The sequence below is a fragment of the Chiloscyllium plagiosum genome, unplaced genomic scaffold (assembly GCF_037043375.1).
Source record: "Chiloscyllium plagiosum isolate Xiang-an unplaced genomic scaffold, Cpla_swu_hap1 HiC_scaffold_24, whole genome shotgun sequence".
Lineage (NCBI taxonomy): Eukaryota > Metazoa > Chordata > Chondrichthyes > Orectolobiformes > Hemiscylliidae > Chiloscyllium > Chiloscyllium plagiosum.
This window is the reverse complement of record NW_028270162.1, coordinates 56,432,364-56,445,003: the sequence shown is the minus strand read 5'-3', so window position 1 is coordinate 56,445,003 and position 12,640 is coordinate 56,432,364. Positions and strand designations below refer to the sequence as shown.

Here is a 12,640-nt window from a genome sequence, read left to right as displayed (position 1 = left end):
ACCTGGATGGGTATATGATTAGGAAGGGTTTGGAGGGATATGGTGCCATGACCCTCACTACTTCTAGCTCACAAATATCTCTCAACCTCAGATTTAAAGTGAGACAGGGCCTGCTGCTGTGTGTGGAGAGATTTCCAGACTTTCACTATCCTCTGTGGTCAGAAATGCTTCCCGTCCCCAATAACCTGGCTGTGACATTAAAGACGACCTTCTATTGTCCCATTCCCAATGGAAAATTGCTCCCTGCCCACCTCTTCGGTTCCTCCCAAAACTCCTTGACACCTCGGTGAAGTCACTTGTGTATTCAATGGAGTCTAAACTCAGTTGACGTGATCTCGCTCACTAATCTAACCCATCGATTGCAAGTGAAACTGCACCTCAGGGTCACTATATCTTTCCGGAGATTCGGTGCCGAGAACTGTACACCATATTCCGTCCTAGTTTTGGGAGATTTGTCCAACAGCAGCTGAATCTCTTCCCCTCCAGATTCCAGCTCTCCAGTTATAAAGACAAACACTCCACTGGCATTTTGGTTTTTAATTTCTCTGTCTGACTACTGCAGTTTATGAACTTGTCTACTGGGACCACTAAATCTCTTTGGGGTTCCCCTCTTGCCAGCTTTTTACCTTTTAAATAATTTTTGCATCTGTACGCTGGTCCAAATTCTCACACTTACCTGTGATGAAATCTACTTGCCCCGTTTCACCTGTTTTATTTGATTAGTTTCTCTCTTGATATTTCATATGGCTGCTCACAGTACTCACATCATCATCACACAGTCATTCAGCATGGAATCAGACCCTTCCGCCCAACTCATCCATGCTGACCAAGATTCTCAAATTAAACTCGTCCCACTTGCCTGTGGTTGGCCCATATCCCTCTAAATAGAGTCACAGAGATGCACAGCACTGAAACAGACCTTTCAGTCCAACCCGTCCATGCCGACCAGATATCCCAACCCAATCTAGCCCCACCTGCCAGCACCCAGCCCATATCCCTCCAAACTCTTCCTATTCATAGACCCATCCAAATGCCTTTTAAATACTGTAATTGTACCAGCCTCCACCACATCCTCTGGCAGCTCATTCCATACACGTACCACCCTCTGCGTGAAAATGTTGCCCCTTAGGTCCCTTTTATATCTTTCCCCTCTCACCCTAAACCCATGCCCTCTAGTTCTGGACTCCCCAACCTCAGGGAAAAGACTTTGCCTATTTATCCTATCCATGCTCCTCATGATTTTATAAACCTCTATAAGGTCACCCCTCAGCCTCCGACGCTCCAGGGAAAACAGCCCCAGCCTGTTCAGCCTCTCCCTGTAGCTCAGATCCTCCAACCCTGGCAACATCCTTGTAAATCTTTTCTGAACCCTTTCAAGTTTCACAACATCCTTCAGACAGGAAAGAGACCAGAATTGCACGCAATATTCCAAAATAAGGATTATTTTTTATGAATGAAGTACACTTTTGTAATAAAACAAAACAAAAGTAAAACTCAGCACAGACTGCTGTCCCTCCCTCTGGCACATCACCCAGACATGAGAGGAAGGACACACTCACCCATTGGGCCCAGTGTCAGGGAGGGAGGGTCTTTGTTGCTACCGAGGCAACATGTTGGGTTGCCTGGCGATGCCCTTAGCCAATCGTGCTCACAGACAGTACCCTCTGAGTGGATCTGGCTGTCGTCAAGTACACCATATCCTGTGACAGTTGGGCACATCAGCAGCCATCTTGGCAGCTGCCCAGCAGAGGCCGTTCCCTCCTTTAGCTGCACTCCGATGGCTGGCAGCTGCTGGCTTCTCAGGAAGACGTCGCTGAAGGGGCTGGCGCTGGTCGGCTGGTACAATGTTGTTGGCAGAGAGACTGGCCGCACTTGGGAGCCGCCGCACACGCCTTGAAGGAGATGGTCTTCACTCGGGTAGCAAGGGGCCAGGCCCGTCGGCTTCTCAAACCCACTACCTGGGAGCTGGCATTCAGACAGCCTGGTGGGGTAGGCCGTCTGGAGAGGAGCCGTGGTTGGATAGGCACAGGCAGGATCTGCAGCCATCGATGACCAAGGGCAGAGGGCCATGTCTGCCTGGCACTGGGCGCTGGCTCGCTCTGGTAACCCGTGCCAGTGCATTGTAGCAGTTGGGTCCAACATGGCGGCTGGCCCCATCTTGGCTAGCCACAGCTGGTCGCTAGAGACTCCCAAACAACACCCCCTGCTGGAAAGAAAGACACGGTGATCAGCACAGCGGCTACTCATTCTTCACTCAGCCTTTCCTTCTCTCCTGCACCATCCCCCCGGCTCTCAGTCTTCACCTTCCTTTCCCCATCCCTCTATCTCCCCCTGACTCCCTCTCTCGGCTCCAATGATTCTAAAGAAACAGTTGTTTATATGGAGCACGGCTCTTTAAAGTTGTTTTTTGGTGATATTTCAGGACATGAATTTAAGTCTGTTTAGTTGGGGTTTAATATTGCAGCCATACAGCCCAAGGGTCTTCTTCATTCCCACTATTTTGACCATGTGATTTTAGCCACGGGAAGGTGGAGCCTAACATTCCGAAGATTAATGAGACTTTGGACTGTCTCCAATCCTCGAAGATAGATTTCCCAACCATCCTGGATTTCCCAGTTAAAATCTGGACTTTAATTTCTCAATTATTTTACTTGTCTTTTCATTGTCTGATGTAACTCAACTCTCGACATTCCTTTCTTTGCTCGATCGGTAACTTAATTCAATGTGTCGACCACTCCGTCCACGAGTGGTCAGTCTGAGAATCACCACTTCATTACTTCTGCCCTCACATCTGAATTTAAAACTTAAAATAATCTCTTGGGTTGATTTTCGCTGGTAAAAACAATGACTGCAGATGCTGGAGACCAGAGTCCAGATCAGAGTGGTGCTGGAAAAGCACAGCAGTTCAGGCAGCATTCGAGGAGCAGGAACATCGACGTTTCGGGCAAAAGCCCTTCATCGGGAATACAGCCCATGCAATTCCTCAAAGGCTTCATGAATCCACAGTTTAACACAAACACCCGTTTCCACCTTTCCCCTCTGGACTCGTTTCCCTGTCCAACTGCCCAGTTGGGAGAAACCCAGCTTACTTTTAAATAAATAATTCCAATCCGCAAATTAACCAAAAAACAAAACACAGCTTTGAAGACTGCTCACCAAGGGGAGAGTGATATTACAAACAGAATCAATAAAGAGGGAGATCCCATGGGTCTAGGACTGGCAGATGGAGTTTAATTTAGATAAATATGGGGATTTGCATTTTGGAAAGGCAAATCAGGGAAGGACTTATACACTTAATGGTAAGGTCCTAAGGAGTGTTGCTGAACAAAGAGACCTTGGAGTGCAGGTTCTTAGCTCCTTGAAAGTGGAGTCGCAGGTAGATAGGATAGTGAAGAAGGTGTTTGGTATGCTTTCCTTTATTGGTCAGAGTATTGAGTACAGGAGTTGGGAGGTCATGTTACAGTTGTACAGGACATTGGTTAGGCCACTGTTTCAATCCTGATCTCCCTGATAAAGGAAGGATTTTGTTCAACTTGAGAGAGTGAAGGAAAGAATTACAAGGATGTTGCCAGGGTTGGAGGATGTGTGCTATAGGGAGAGGTTGAACAGGCTGGGGCTGTTTTCTCTGGAGCGTCGGAGGCTGAGGGGTGATCTTTATAGAGGTTTACAAACTCATGAGGAGCATGGATAGGATAAATGAACAAAGTCTTTTCCTTGGGGTGGGGGAGTGCAGAACTAGAGGGCATAGGTTTAGGGTGAGAGGGGAAAGATATAAAAGGGACCCAAGGGGCAACTTTTTCATGCAGAGGGTGATGTGTTTATGGAATGAGCTGCCAGAGGAAGTGGTGGAGGCTGGTACAATTGCAACATTTAATAGGCATCTGGATGGGTATATGAATAGGAAGGGTTTGGAGGGATATGGGCCGGGTGCTGGCAGGTGGGACTAGACTAGGATGGGATATCTGGTCAGCATGGATGAGTTGGACCGAAGGGTCTGTTCCCATGCTGTATGATTCTATGACTGGGGGGGAGGGAATCAAATCCAAAATGGTGTTTATGGGGGAGCTTCCACAGCCCAGCCTCAATGGTACCCATCTCCCTCTAAGGTACTAGCAGGCATGATACGCTCCCTCTCTCAGGACGCTCAGGCAACAAGTACAGCCACAGAGAAGAGGCAGAAAGTCAGGAATTGTTTTAAATAAACCTGCACCTGTGTCACAAATAAACATTTAATGAATTACAAGCCCTAACCACCAGGGCCTGGGTATTGTAATAAAAACAGGGGGAAGTAGGAAGTGAGGGAGTGGCCCAAGTGAAATGATGGGCCGTAAATGGATGGTAGTCTGTGATATAGACACCACCGATCAGGAGCACAATGGGGTGGAGGAGAGGTCAGACAGTGAGGTCCTCACCCCTCACAGCCCCAAGGTGGCACCAAGCAAGACTGGGCACTGCCACTGGGAAGACCAGGGTTCTCATCCACTCTCATCACCGGAGTCATGCAGGGAGATGTGCTTTTTAAATAGAGACGTGTTAAATTTGGACACTATCTAATTGCATGTTACAGTTGTATAGGAGATGGAAATGTGTTGCTGGAAAAGCGCAGCAGGTCAGGCAGCATCCAGGGAACAGGAGAATCGACGTTTCGGGCATTAGCCCTTCTTCCTGAAGAAGGGCTAATGCCCGAAACGTCGATTCTCCTGTTCCCTAGATGCTGCCTGACCTGCTGCGCTTTTCCAGCAACACATTTCCATCTCTGATCTCCAGCATCTGCAGACCTCACTTCCTCCTCACAGTTGTATAGGACTTTGGTTTGGCCACATTTGGAGTACCGTGTACAGTTCTGGTCGCCACATTAGCAAAGGGACGTGGAGGCTTTGGGGAGGGTGAAGAGGAGGTTCACCAGGATGTTGCCTGGTATAGAGGGCGTTAGCTGTGAGGAGAGGTTGAGTAGATTAGGATTATTTTCATTAGAAGGATGGGGGTTGAGGGGGACCTGATTGAAGTCTACAAAATGATGAGTGGTATAGACAGGGGGGATAGCAAGAAGCAAGTGGGGGACTGAATTGCTAGGGGTCACGAGTTCAAAGTGAGAAGGGAAATGTTTAAGGGCAATATAGGTGGAAAGGTCTTTACGCAGAGGGTGGTGGGTACGCATTGCTAGCGGAGGTGGTAGAGGAGGTAGGTAGGATAGATGGATCTGGACAGAGACATGAACGGGGAGGGAGCAGAGGGACACAGAGCCTTAGAAAATAGGCAACAGGTTTAGATAGAGGATCTGGATCAGCACAGGCTTGGAGGGCTGAAGGGCCTGTTCTTGCGCTGTAATGCTCTTTGTTCTTTGCTCACCAATAACTCACCAATAATATCACTCACCATATTCACTCCCATTCATTTTGAATACAATCACAGTGTCTCATAGCCTTTTAATTTAATATCCTCCTCGATAACGCTCTCTCCAGGGAGAGTTAACTAACTGAGGGAGATTGTAGTGTCTGACCTTCCCAAGTTGTAAGACATCTTGGATTAACTGATTGAGCCACTCAGCCTTCCTCAGTCCGTGACAATGTGTTTTCAAAGCTCCGGTCTGCTTACTGTGCAAGCTGCTGTGTTACTGTCTGTCCTGCTGTCTGCTCTCTGCTCCTGCTGGAACCATCCAGTGCCTGCTCCTCCTTCACAATGCAAGGGGATTCGGCAGCAGTGTCGCCACCTGTTGACAGAGCAGAAACCTACAACAGCCCAGCTCACAGAGAAACACACGCATGAGACATCACTAATCATCTCCCAAGGTTCCAAGGGGTGGGTGGGTGTTTTTGTGTGTGTTTGTCTGTGTGAGTGTGTCCATATGTTGTGTGAGTGTGAGAACATGTGTGTGCGTGTATGTGTGAGTGTGTGCGTTTGTGTGTGAGAGAGAGAGAGTGTGCATGTGTTGTGAGAGTGAGAGTGTGAGTGTGTCAGTGAGTATGTCTGTGCGTGTGTATATCTGAGTGTCTGTGAGTGTGTGTGCATGTGTATATGAGTCTGTTTTTGTGTTTGTGTGAGTGAGAGAGTGAGCATGAGTGTGTTTATGTGTGCGAGTGTATATGTGCAAGCAAGTACATATGTGTGTGCGAGTGTACATAGAACAGAGAACAATACAGTGCAGAACAGGCCCTTCAGCCCTCAATGTTGCACCGACCTGTGAACTCATCTAAGCCCATCCCCCTACACTACCCCACCATCATCCATGTGCTTATCTAAGGATTGTTTAAATCTCCCTAATGTGGCTGAGTTGACTACATTAGCAGGTAGGGCATTCCACGCCCTTACACTCTCTGAGTAAAGAACCTGCCTCTGACATCTGTCTTAAATCTATCACCCCTCAATTTATAACTATGACCCCTCTACAAGCCGACATCATCATCCTAGGAAAAAAACTCTAACTGTCCACCCAATCTAATCCTCTGATCATCTTGTATGTCTCTATTTAATCCCCTCTTAGCCTTCTTCTCTCCAATGAGAACAGACCCAAGTCCCTCAGCCTTTCCTCATAAGACCTTTGCTCCAGACCAGGCAACATTCTGCTCCTCTGCACCTTTTCCAATGCTTCCACATCCTTCCCGAAATATGGGGACCAGAACTGTACACAATATTCCAAGTTTGGCCGCACTAGTGTTTTGTATAGTTGCAGCATGATATTGCGGCTCCGGAACTCAATCCCTCTACCAATGAAACCTAACACACCGTATGCCTTTTTAACAGCACTATCAACCTGGGGGCAACTTTCAGGGATCTATGTACATGGACTCCAAGATCCCGCTGCACATCGACACTACCAAGAATCTTTTCATTGACCCAGTACTCTGCCTTCCTGTTATTCTTCCCAAAGTGCATCACCTCACATTTAGCTGCACTGAACTCCATTTGCCACCTCTCAGCCCAATTCTGCAGTTTATCCAAGTTCCCCTGCAACCTGTAACATTCTTCCAAACTGTGCACTACTCCACCGATGTTAGTGTCATCTGCAAACTTACTGACCCATCCACCTATGCCTGCGTCTAAGTCACTTATAAAAATGACAAACAGCAGTGGTCCCAAAACAGATCCTTGTGGCACACCACTAGTAACCGGCCTCCAGGCTGAATATTTTCCATCAACCACCACTCACTGCCTTCTTTCAGAAAGCCAGTTTCTAATCCAAACTGCTAAATCACCCTCAATTCCATGTCTCTGCATTTTCTCCATCAGCCTACCATGTGGAACCTTATCAAAGGCTTTACTAAAGTCCATGTATACCACGTCAACTGCCCTACCCTCAGCTACATGCTTGGTCACCTTCTCAAAAAACTCAATGAGGTTTGTGAGACACGACCTGCCCTTGATGAAACCATGTTGACTATCTCCAATCATATTGTTGCTTGTTAGATGATTATAAATACTATCTCTTATAATCCTTTCCAAAACTTTTCCTACAACAGACATAAGGCTCACTGGGCTATAATTACCTGGGTCATCTCTACTGCCCTTCTTGAACAAGGACACAACATTTCCAATCCTCCAGTCCTCTGGTACTAAACCTGCAGACAATGACGACTCAAAGATCAAGGCCAAAGGCTCCGCTATCTCCTCCCTAACTTCCTCGGATAAATCCCATCCAGCCCAGGGGACTTATCTACTTTCACACCTTCTAGAATTGCTAACACTTCCTCCTTACTAACCTCGATCCTTTCTAGCCTAATACCCTGTATCTTAGTCTTCTCCACTACAATATTCTCCTTTTCCTGAGTGAAAACAGACGAGAAATATTCATTTCACACCTCTCCAATCTCCACAGGGTCCACACACAACTTCCCACTTCAGTCTTTGACTGGCCCTATTCCTACCCTAGTCATCCTTTTATTCCTCACATACCTATAGAAAGCTTTAGGGTTCTCCTTTATTCTATTTGCTAAAGACTGCTCGTGTCCTCTCCTTGCTCTTCTTAACTCTCTCTTTAAATCCTTCCTAGCTGATCTGTAACTCTCCATCGTCTCATCTGAACCATCTTGTCAAAGATGTGGGCGGCACGGTGGCACAGTGGTTAGCACTGCTGCCTCACAGCGCCTGAGACCCGGGTTCAATTCCCGCCTCAGGTGACTGACTGTGTGGAGTTTGCACATTCTCCCTGTGTCTGCGTGGGTTTCCTCCGGGTGCTCTAGTTTCCTCCCACAGTCCAAAAACGTGCAGGTCAGGTGAATTGGCCATGCTAAATTGCCCGTAGTGTTAGGTGAAGGGGTAAATGTAGGGGATCAGGTCTGGGTGGGTTGCGCTTCGGAGGGTCGGTGTGGACTTGTTGGGCCGAAGGGCCTGTTTCCACACTGTAAGTAATCTAATCTAAAAAAAATCATGTAAGCCTCCCTCTTCCGCTTAACAAGAGATACAATTTCTTTAGTAAACCATGGTCCCCTTACCTTCCTGCCTGACAGGGACATACCAATCAAGGACACGCAATATCTGTTCCTTAAACCAGCTTCACATTTTGATTGTCCCCATTCCCTGCATTTTACTACCCCATTCTGTGCCTCCTAAGTCTTGCCTACTTGTATTATAATTGCCCTTGTCCCATCGATGACTCTTGCCCAGTGGCATGTACCTATCCCTTTCTATCACGAAACTAAACGTAACTGAATTATGGTCACTCTCTCCAAAGTGCTCACCTCCCACTAAATCAAACACCTGGCCTGGTTCATTACCAAGCACCAGATCCAGTGTGGCCTCCCCTCTTGGCGGCCCTTCGACATACTGTGTCAGGAAACCCTCATGTACACATTAGACAAAAACTGATCCATCCGACATACTAGTTATAGCATTTCCAGTCAATGTTGGGGAAGTTAAAGTCCCCCATAAGGACCACCCTGTTCCTTTCACTCCTGCCCAGAATCGTTTTGCCAATCCTCTCCTTCACATCCCTGGAACTTTGCAGAGGCCGATAAAAAATTCCCAACAGTATGACCTCTCCTCTCCTGTTTCTAACCTCAGCTCATATCACCTCAGTAGATGAGTCCTCATCAAAAGTTCTTTCAGCCACCATTATACTGTCTTTGCCTAACAAAGCCACACCTCCCCCTCTTTTACCATCTTCCCTGATCTTATGAAAGATCTAAACCCTGGAATTGCAACATCCATTCGTGACCCTGCTCTATCCATATGTGCATGTAAGTGTATATGTGTGTGTTGTGAGTGTCTGTGTGAGTATATATGTGTGCGTACATATGTGTGTGTATATCTGTGAGTGTATATGTGTGTGCGAGTATATATGTGTGTGGGTTTATGTGTGTGAGTGTATATTTGTGTGCGAGTGTATGTGTGTGTGTAAATGTACATGTGCGCGCGAGTGTATATGTGTGCGAGTGTATGTGTGTGTATATATGTGTGTGAGTGTATATGGGTGTGCGAGTGTATATGTGCGTTTGTGTATGTGTGTGTGTATGTGCGTGTGTGTATGTGCATGTGCGTGTGTGTATATATGTGCGTGTGTGTATATGTGCATGTGTGTGTTTATGTGCGTGAGTGTATATGTGCATGAGTGTATATGTGCTTATGAGTGCATATGTATGCGTGAGTGTATATGTGTGTGTGTATATGTTTGTGTGAGTGTGTCTGAGTGTGTATGTGTGTGAGAGAGTGTGAATATGTGTATGTATGTGTGTATGGGTTTGTGTGTGAGTGTATATGGCTGTATGTGTGCGTGTATATATATGTGTGCGAGTGTACGTGTGTGTGTGTATACGGCTGTGTGAGTATATACGTCTGTGTGTGTGTATGCAAATGTGTATATATGTGTGTTTCAGTGTGTCTGTGTGTGTACATATGTGCGTGTATGTAAGTATATATGTGTATGTAAGTGTGTATGGGTTTGTGTGTGTGTATATGTGTATGAGTATATATGGCTGTATGTGTGCATATGTGTGTCTGTATGTGTGTGTGTGTATATATATGTGCATGAGTGCACGTGTGTGTGCGTGTGAGTGTGTATATGTGTGTGTGTATATGGCTGTGTGTGTATATGTCTATGTGTTTGTGTGAGTGTGTATGTGTGAGCGTGTTTGTGTGTGAGAGTATATGGCTGTGTGAGTGTAAAAGTCTGTGTGTGTGTATATGTGTGAGAGTTTGTATATGTGTATGTGTGAGTGTATATATGTGTAGGTGAGTGTATATGGTTGTGTGTGAGTGTGTGTGTGTATATGGCTGTGTGTGTGTGTGTGTGTACTTGTGTGCGAGTGTGCATGGCTGTGTGAGAGTGAGTGTGTATGGCTGTGTGTGTATATGTGTGTGTGTGTGTGTGTGAATGTATATGTGTGTGTGAGTGTATATGGCTGTGTGTGTATGTGAGCGTATATGTGTGTGTGCATTTGGCTGTGTGTGAGTGTACATGGCTGTGCGTATATATGTGTGTGAGAGTGTATATGTGTGTGTGAGTGTATATGTGTGTGAGTGTATATGTGTGTTGTGTATGGCTGTGTGTGTATATGTGTGTGTGTGTGAATGTATATGTGTGCGTGAGTGTATATGGCTGTGTGTGTATGTGAGCGTATATGTGTGTGTGCATTTGGCTGTGTGTGAGTGTACATGGCTGTGTGTATATGTGTGTGTGTGAGTGTATATGTGTGTGAGTGTATATGTGTGTGTGTGAGTGTATATGGCTGTGTGTGTGTAAGTGAGTGTATATGTGTGTGAGAGTGTATATGGCTGTGTGTGAGTGTATGTGTGTGTGAGTGTATATGGCTGTGTGTTTGTATATGTGTGTGTGAGTGTATATGGCTGTGTGTGTGTGAGTGTATATGGCTGTGTGTGTGTATGTGAGTGTATATGTGTGCGAGAGTGTATATGGCTGTGTGTGTGTATATGTATGTGTGTGAGTGTATATGGCTGTGTGTGAGTGTATGTGTGTGAATGTTTATGGCTGTGAGTGAGTGTGGTGTGTGTGAGAGTGTATATGGCTGTGTGTGAGAGTGTATATGGCTGTGTGTGTATGTGAGTGTATGTGTGTGAGAGTGTACATGGCTGTGTGTGAGTATGTGTGTGAGAGTGTATATGGCTGTGTGCGTGAGTGTAAATGGCTGTGTGTGTGTGAGTGTACATGGCTGTGTGAGTGTGAGTGTACATGGCTGTGTGAGTTTTTATGGCTGTGTGTATGTATATGTGTGTGTGTATATGTGTGTGTGAGTGTATATGTGTGTGAGTGTATATGTGTGTGTGAGTGTATATGGCTGTGTGTGTGTAAGTGAGTGTATATGTGTGTGAGTGTATATGGCTGTGTGTGAGTGTATGTGTGTGTGAGTGTATATGGCTGTGTGTGTGTATATGTGTGTGTGAGTGTATATGGCTGTGTGTGTGTGTATGTGAGTGTATATGTGTGCGAGAGTATATATAGCTGTGTGTGTATATGTATGTGTGAGAGTGTATATGGCTGTGTGAGTGAGTGTAAATGGCTGTGTGTGTGTGAGTGTACATGGCTGTGTGAGTGTGAGTGTACATGGCTGTGTGAGTTTTTATGGCTGTGTGTATGTATATGTGTGTGAGTGTATGTGTGTGTGAGTGTATGTGTGTGTGAGTGTATATGTGTGTGTGAGTGTATATGGCTGTGTGTGTGTGAGTGTATATGTGTGTGAGAGTGTATATGGCTGTGTGTGAGTGTATGTGTGTGTGAGTGTATATGGCTGTGTGTGTGTATATGTGTGTGTGAGTGTATATGGCTGTGTGTGTGTGAGTGTATATGGCTGTGTGTGTGTATGTGAGTGTATATGTGTGCGAGAGTGTATATGGCTGTGTGTGTATATGTATGTGTGTGTGTATATGGCTATGTGTGAGTGTATGTGTGTGAGTGTTTATGGCTGTGAGTGAGTGTGGTGTGTGTGAGAGTGTATATGGCTGTGTGTGTGTATATGTGTGTGTGAGTGTATATGGCTGTGTGTGTATGTGAGTGTATATGTGTGTGAGAGTGTATATGGCTGTGTGTGAGTATGTGTGTGAGAGTGTATATGGCTGTGTGAGTGAGTGTAAATGGCTGTGTGTGTGTGAGTGTACATGGCTGTGTGAGTGTGAGTGTACATGGCTGTGTGAGTTTTTATGGCTGTGTGTATGTATATGTGTGTGAGTGTATATGTGTGTGAGTGTATATTTGTGAGTGTATATGGCTGTGTGTGTATATGTGAGTGTATGTGTGTGTGTGTGTATAGGGCTGTGTGTGTGTGAGTGTACATGGCTGTGTGTGTGTATATGGCTGTGTGTGAGTGCATACGGCTGTGTGTATGTGTATATGTGTGTGTGTGAGTGTATATGTGTGTGTGAGTGTATATGGCTGTGTGTGTGTATATGTGTGTGTGTTTGAGTGTATATGTGTGTGTGTATATGGTTGTGTGTGAGTATATATGGCTATGTGTGAGTATATATGGTGTGTGTATATGGCTATGTGTGAGTGTATATGTGTGTGTGTGAGTTTATATGGCTGTGTGCGAGTGTATATGGCTGTGTGTGTATGAGTGTATGTGTGAGTGTATATGGCTGCGTGTGAGAGTGTGTATGTGTGTGTATGAGTGTATATGGCTGTGTGTGTGTATATGTGTGTGTGAGTGTATATGGCTGTGTGTGAGTATATATGGCTGTGTGTGTGTGAGTGTAT

The 12,640-nt window shown here is 45.9% G+C and overlaps 1 protein-coding gene across 5 annotated transcripts in view; it reads right to left on the bottom strand.

Annotated features, from left to right (window-relative positions):
- LOC122562859 (uncharacterized) overlaps positions 1-12,640 on the bottom strand; it is a 78,369-nt gene that overhangs the window by 22,372 nt on the left and 43,357 nt on the right. For 4 of the 5 annotated variants that reach the window (XM_088000334.1, XM_088000330.1, XM_088000331.1 and 1 more), the window contains 2 exons: positions 5,596-5,710; positions 1,560-2,206 (listed from right to left, as the gene is read on the bottom strand). In XM_088000334.1, the coding sequence (XP_087856460.1) occupies positions 1,560-2,206; positions 5,596-5,710 (762 nt within the window). The remainder of the gene's footprint in view (positions 1-1,559; positions 2,207-5,595; positions 5,711-12,640) is intronic. The other variant, XM_088000333.1, reaches the window with a different exon arrangement.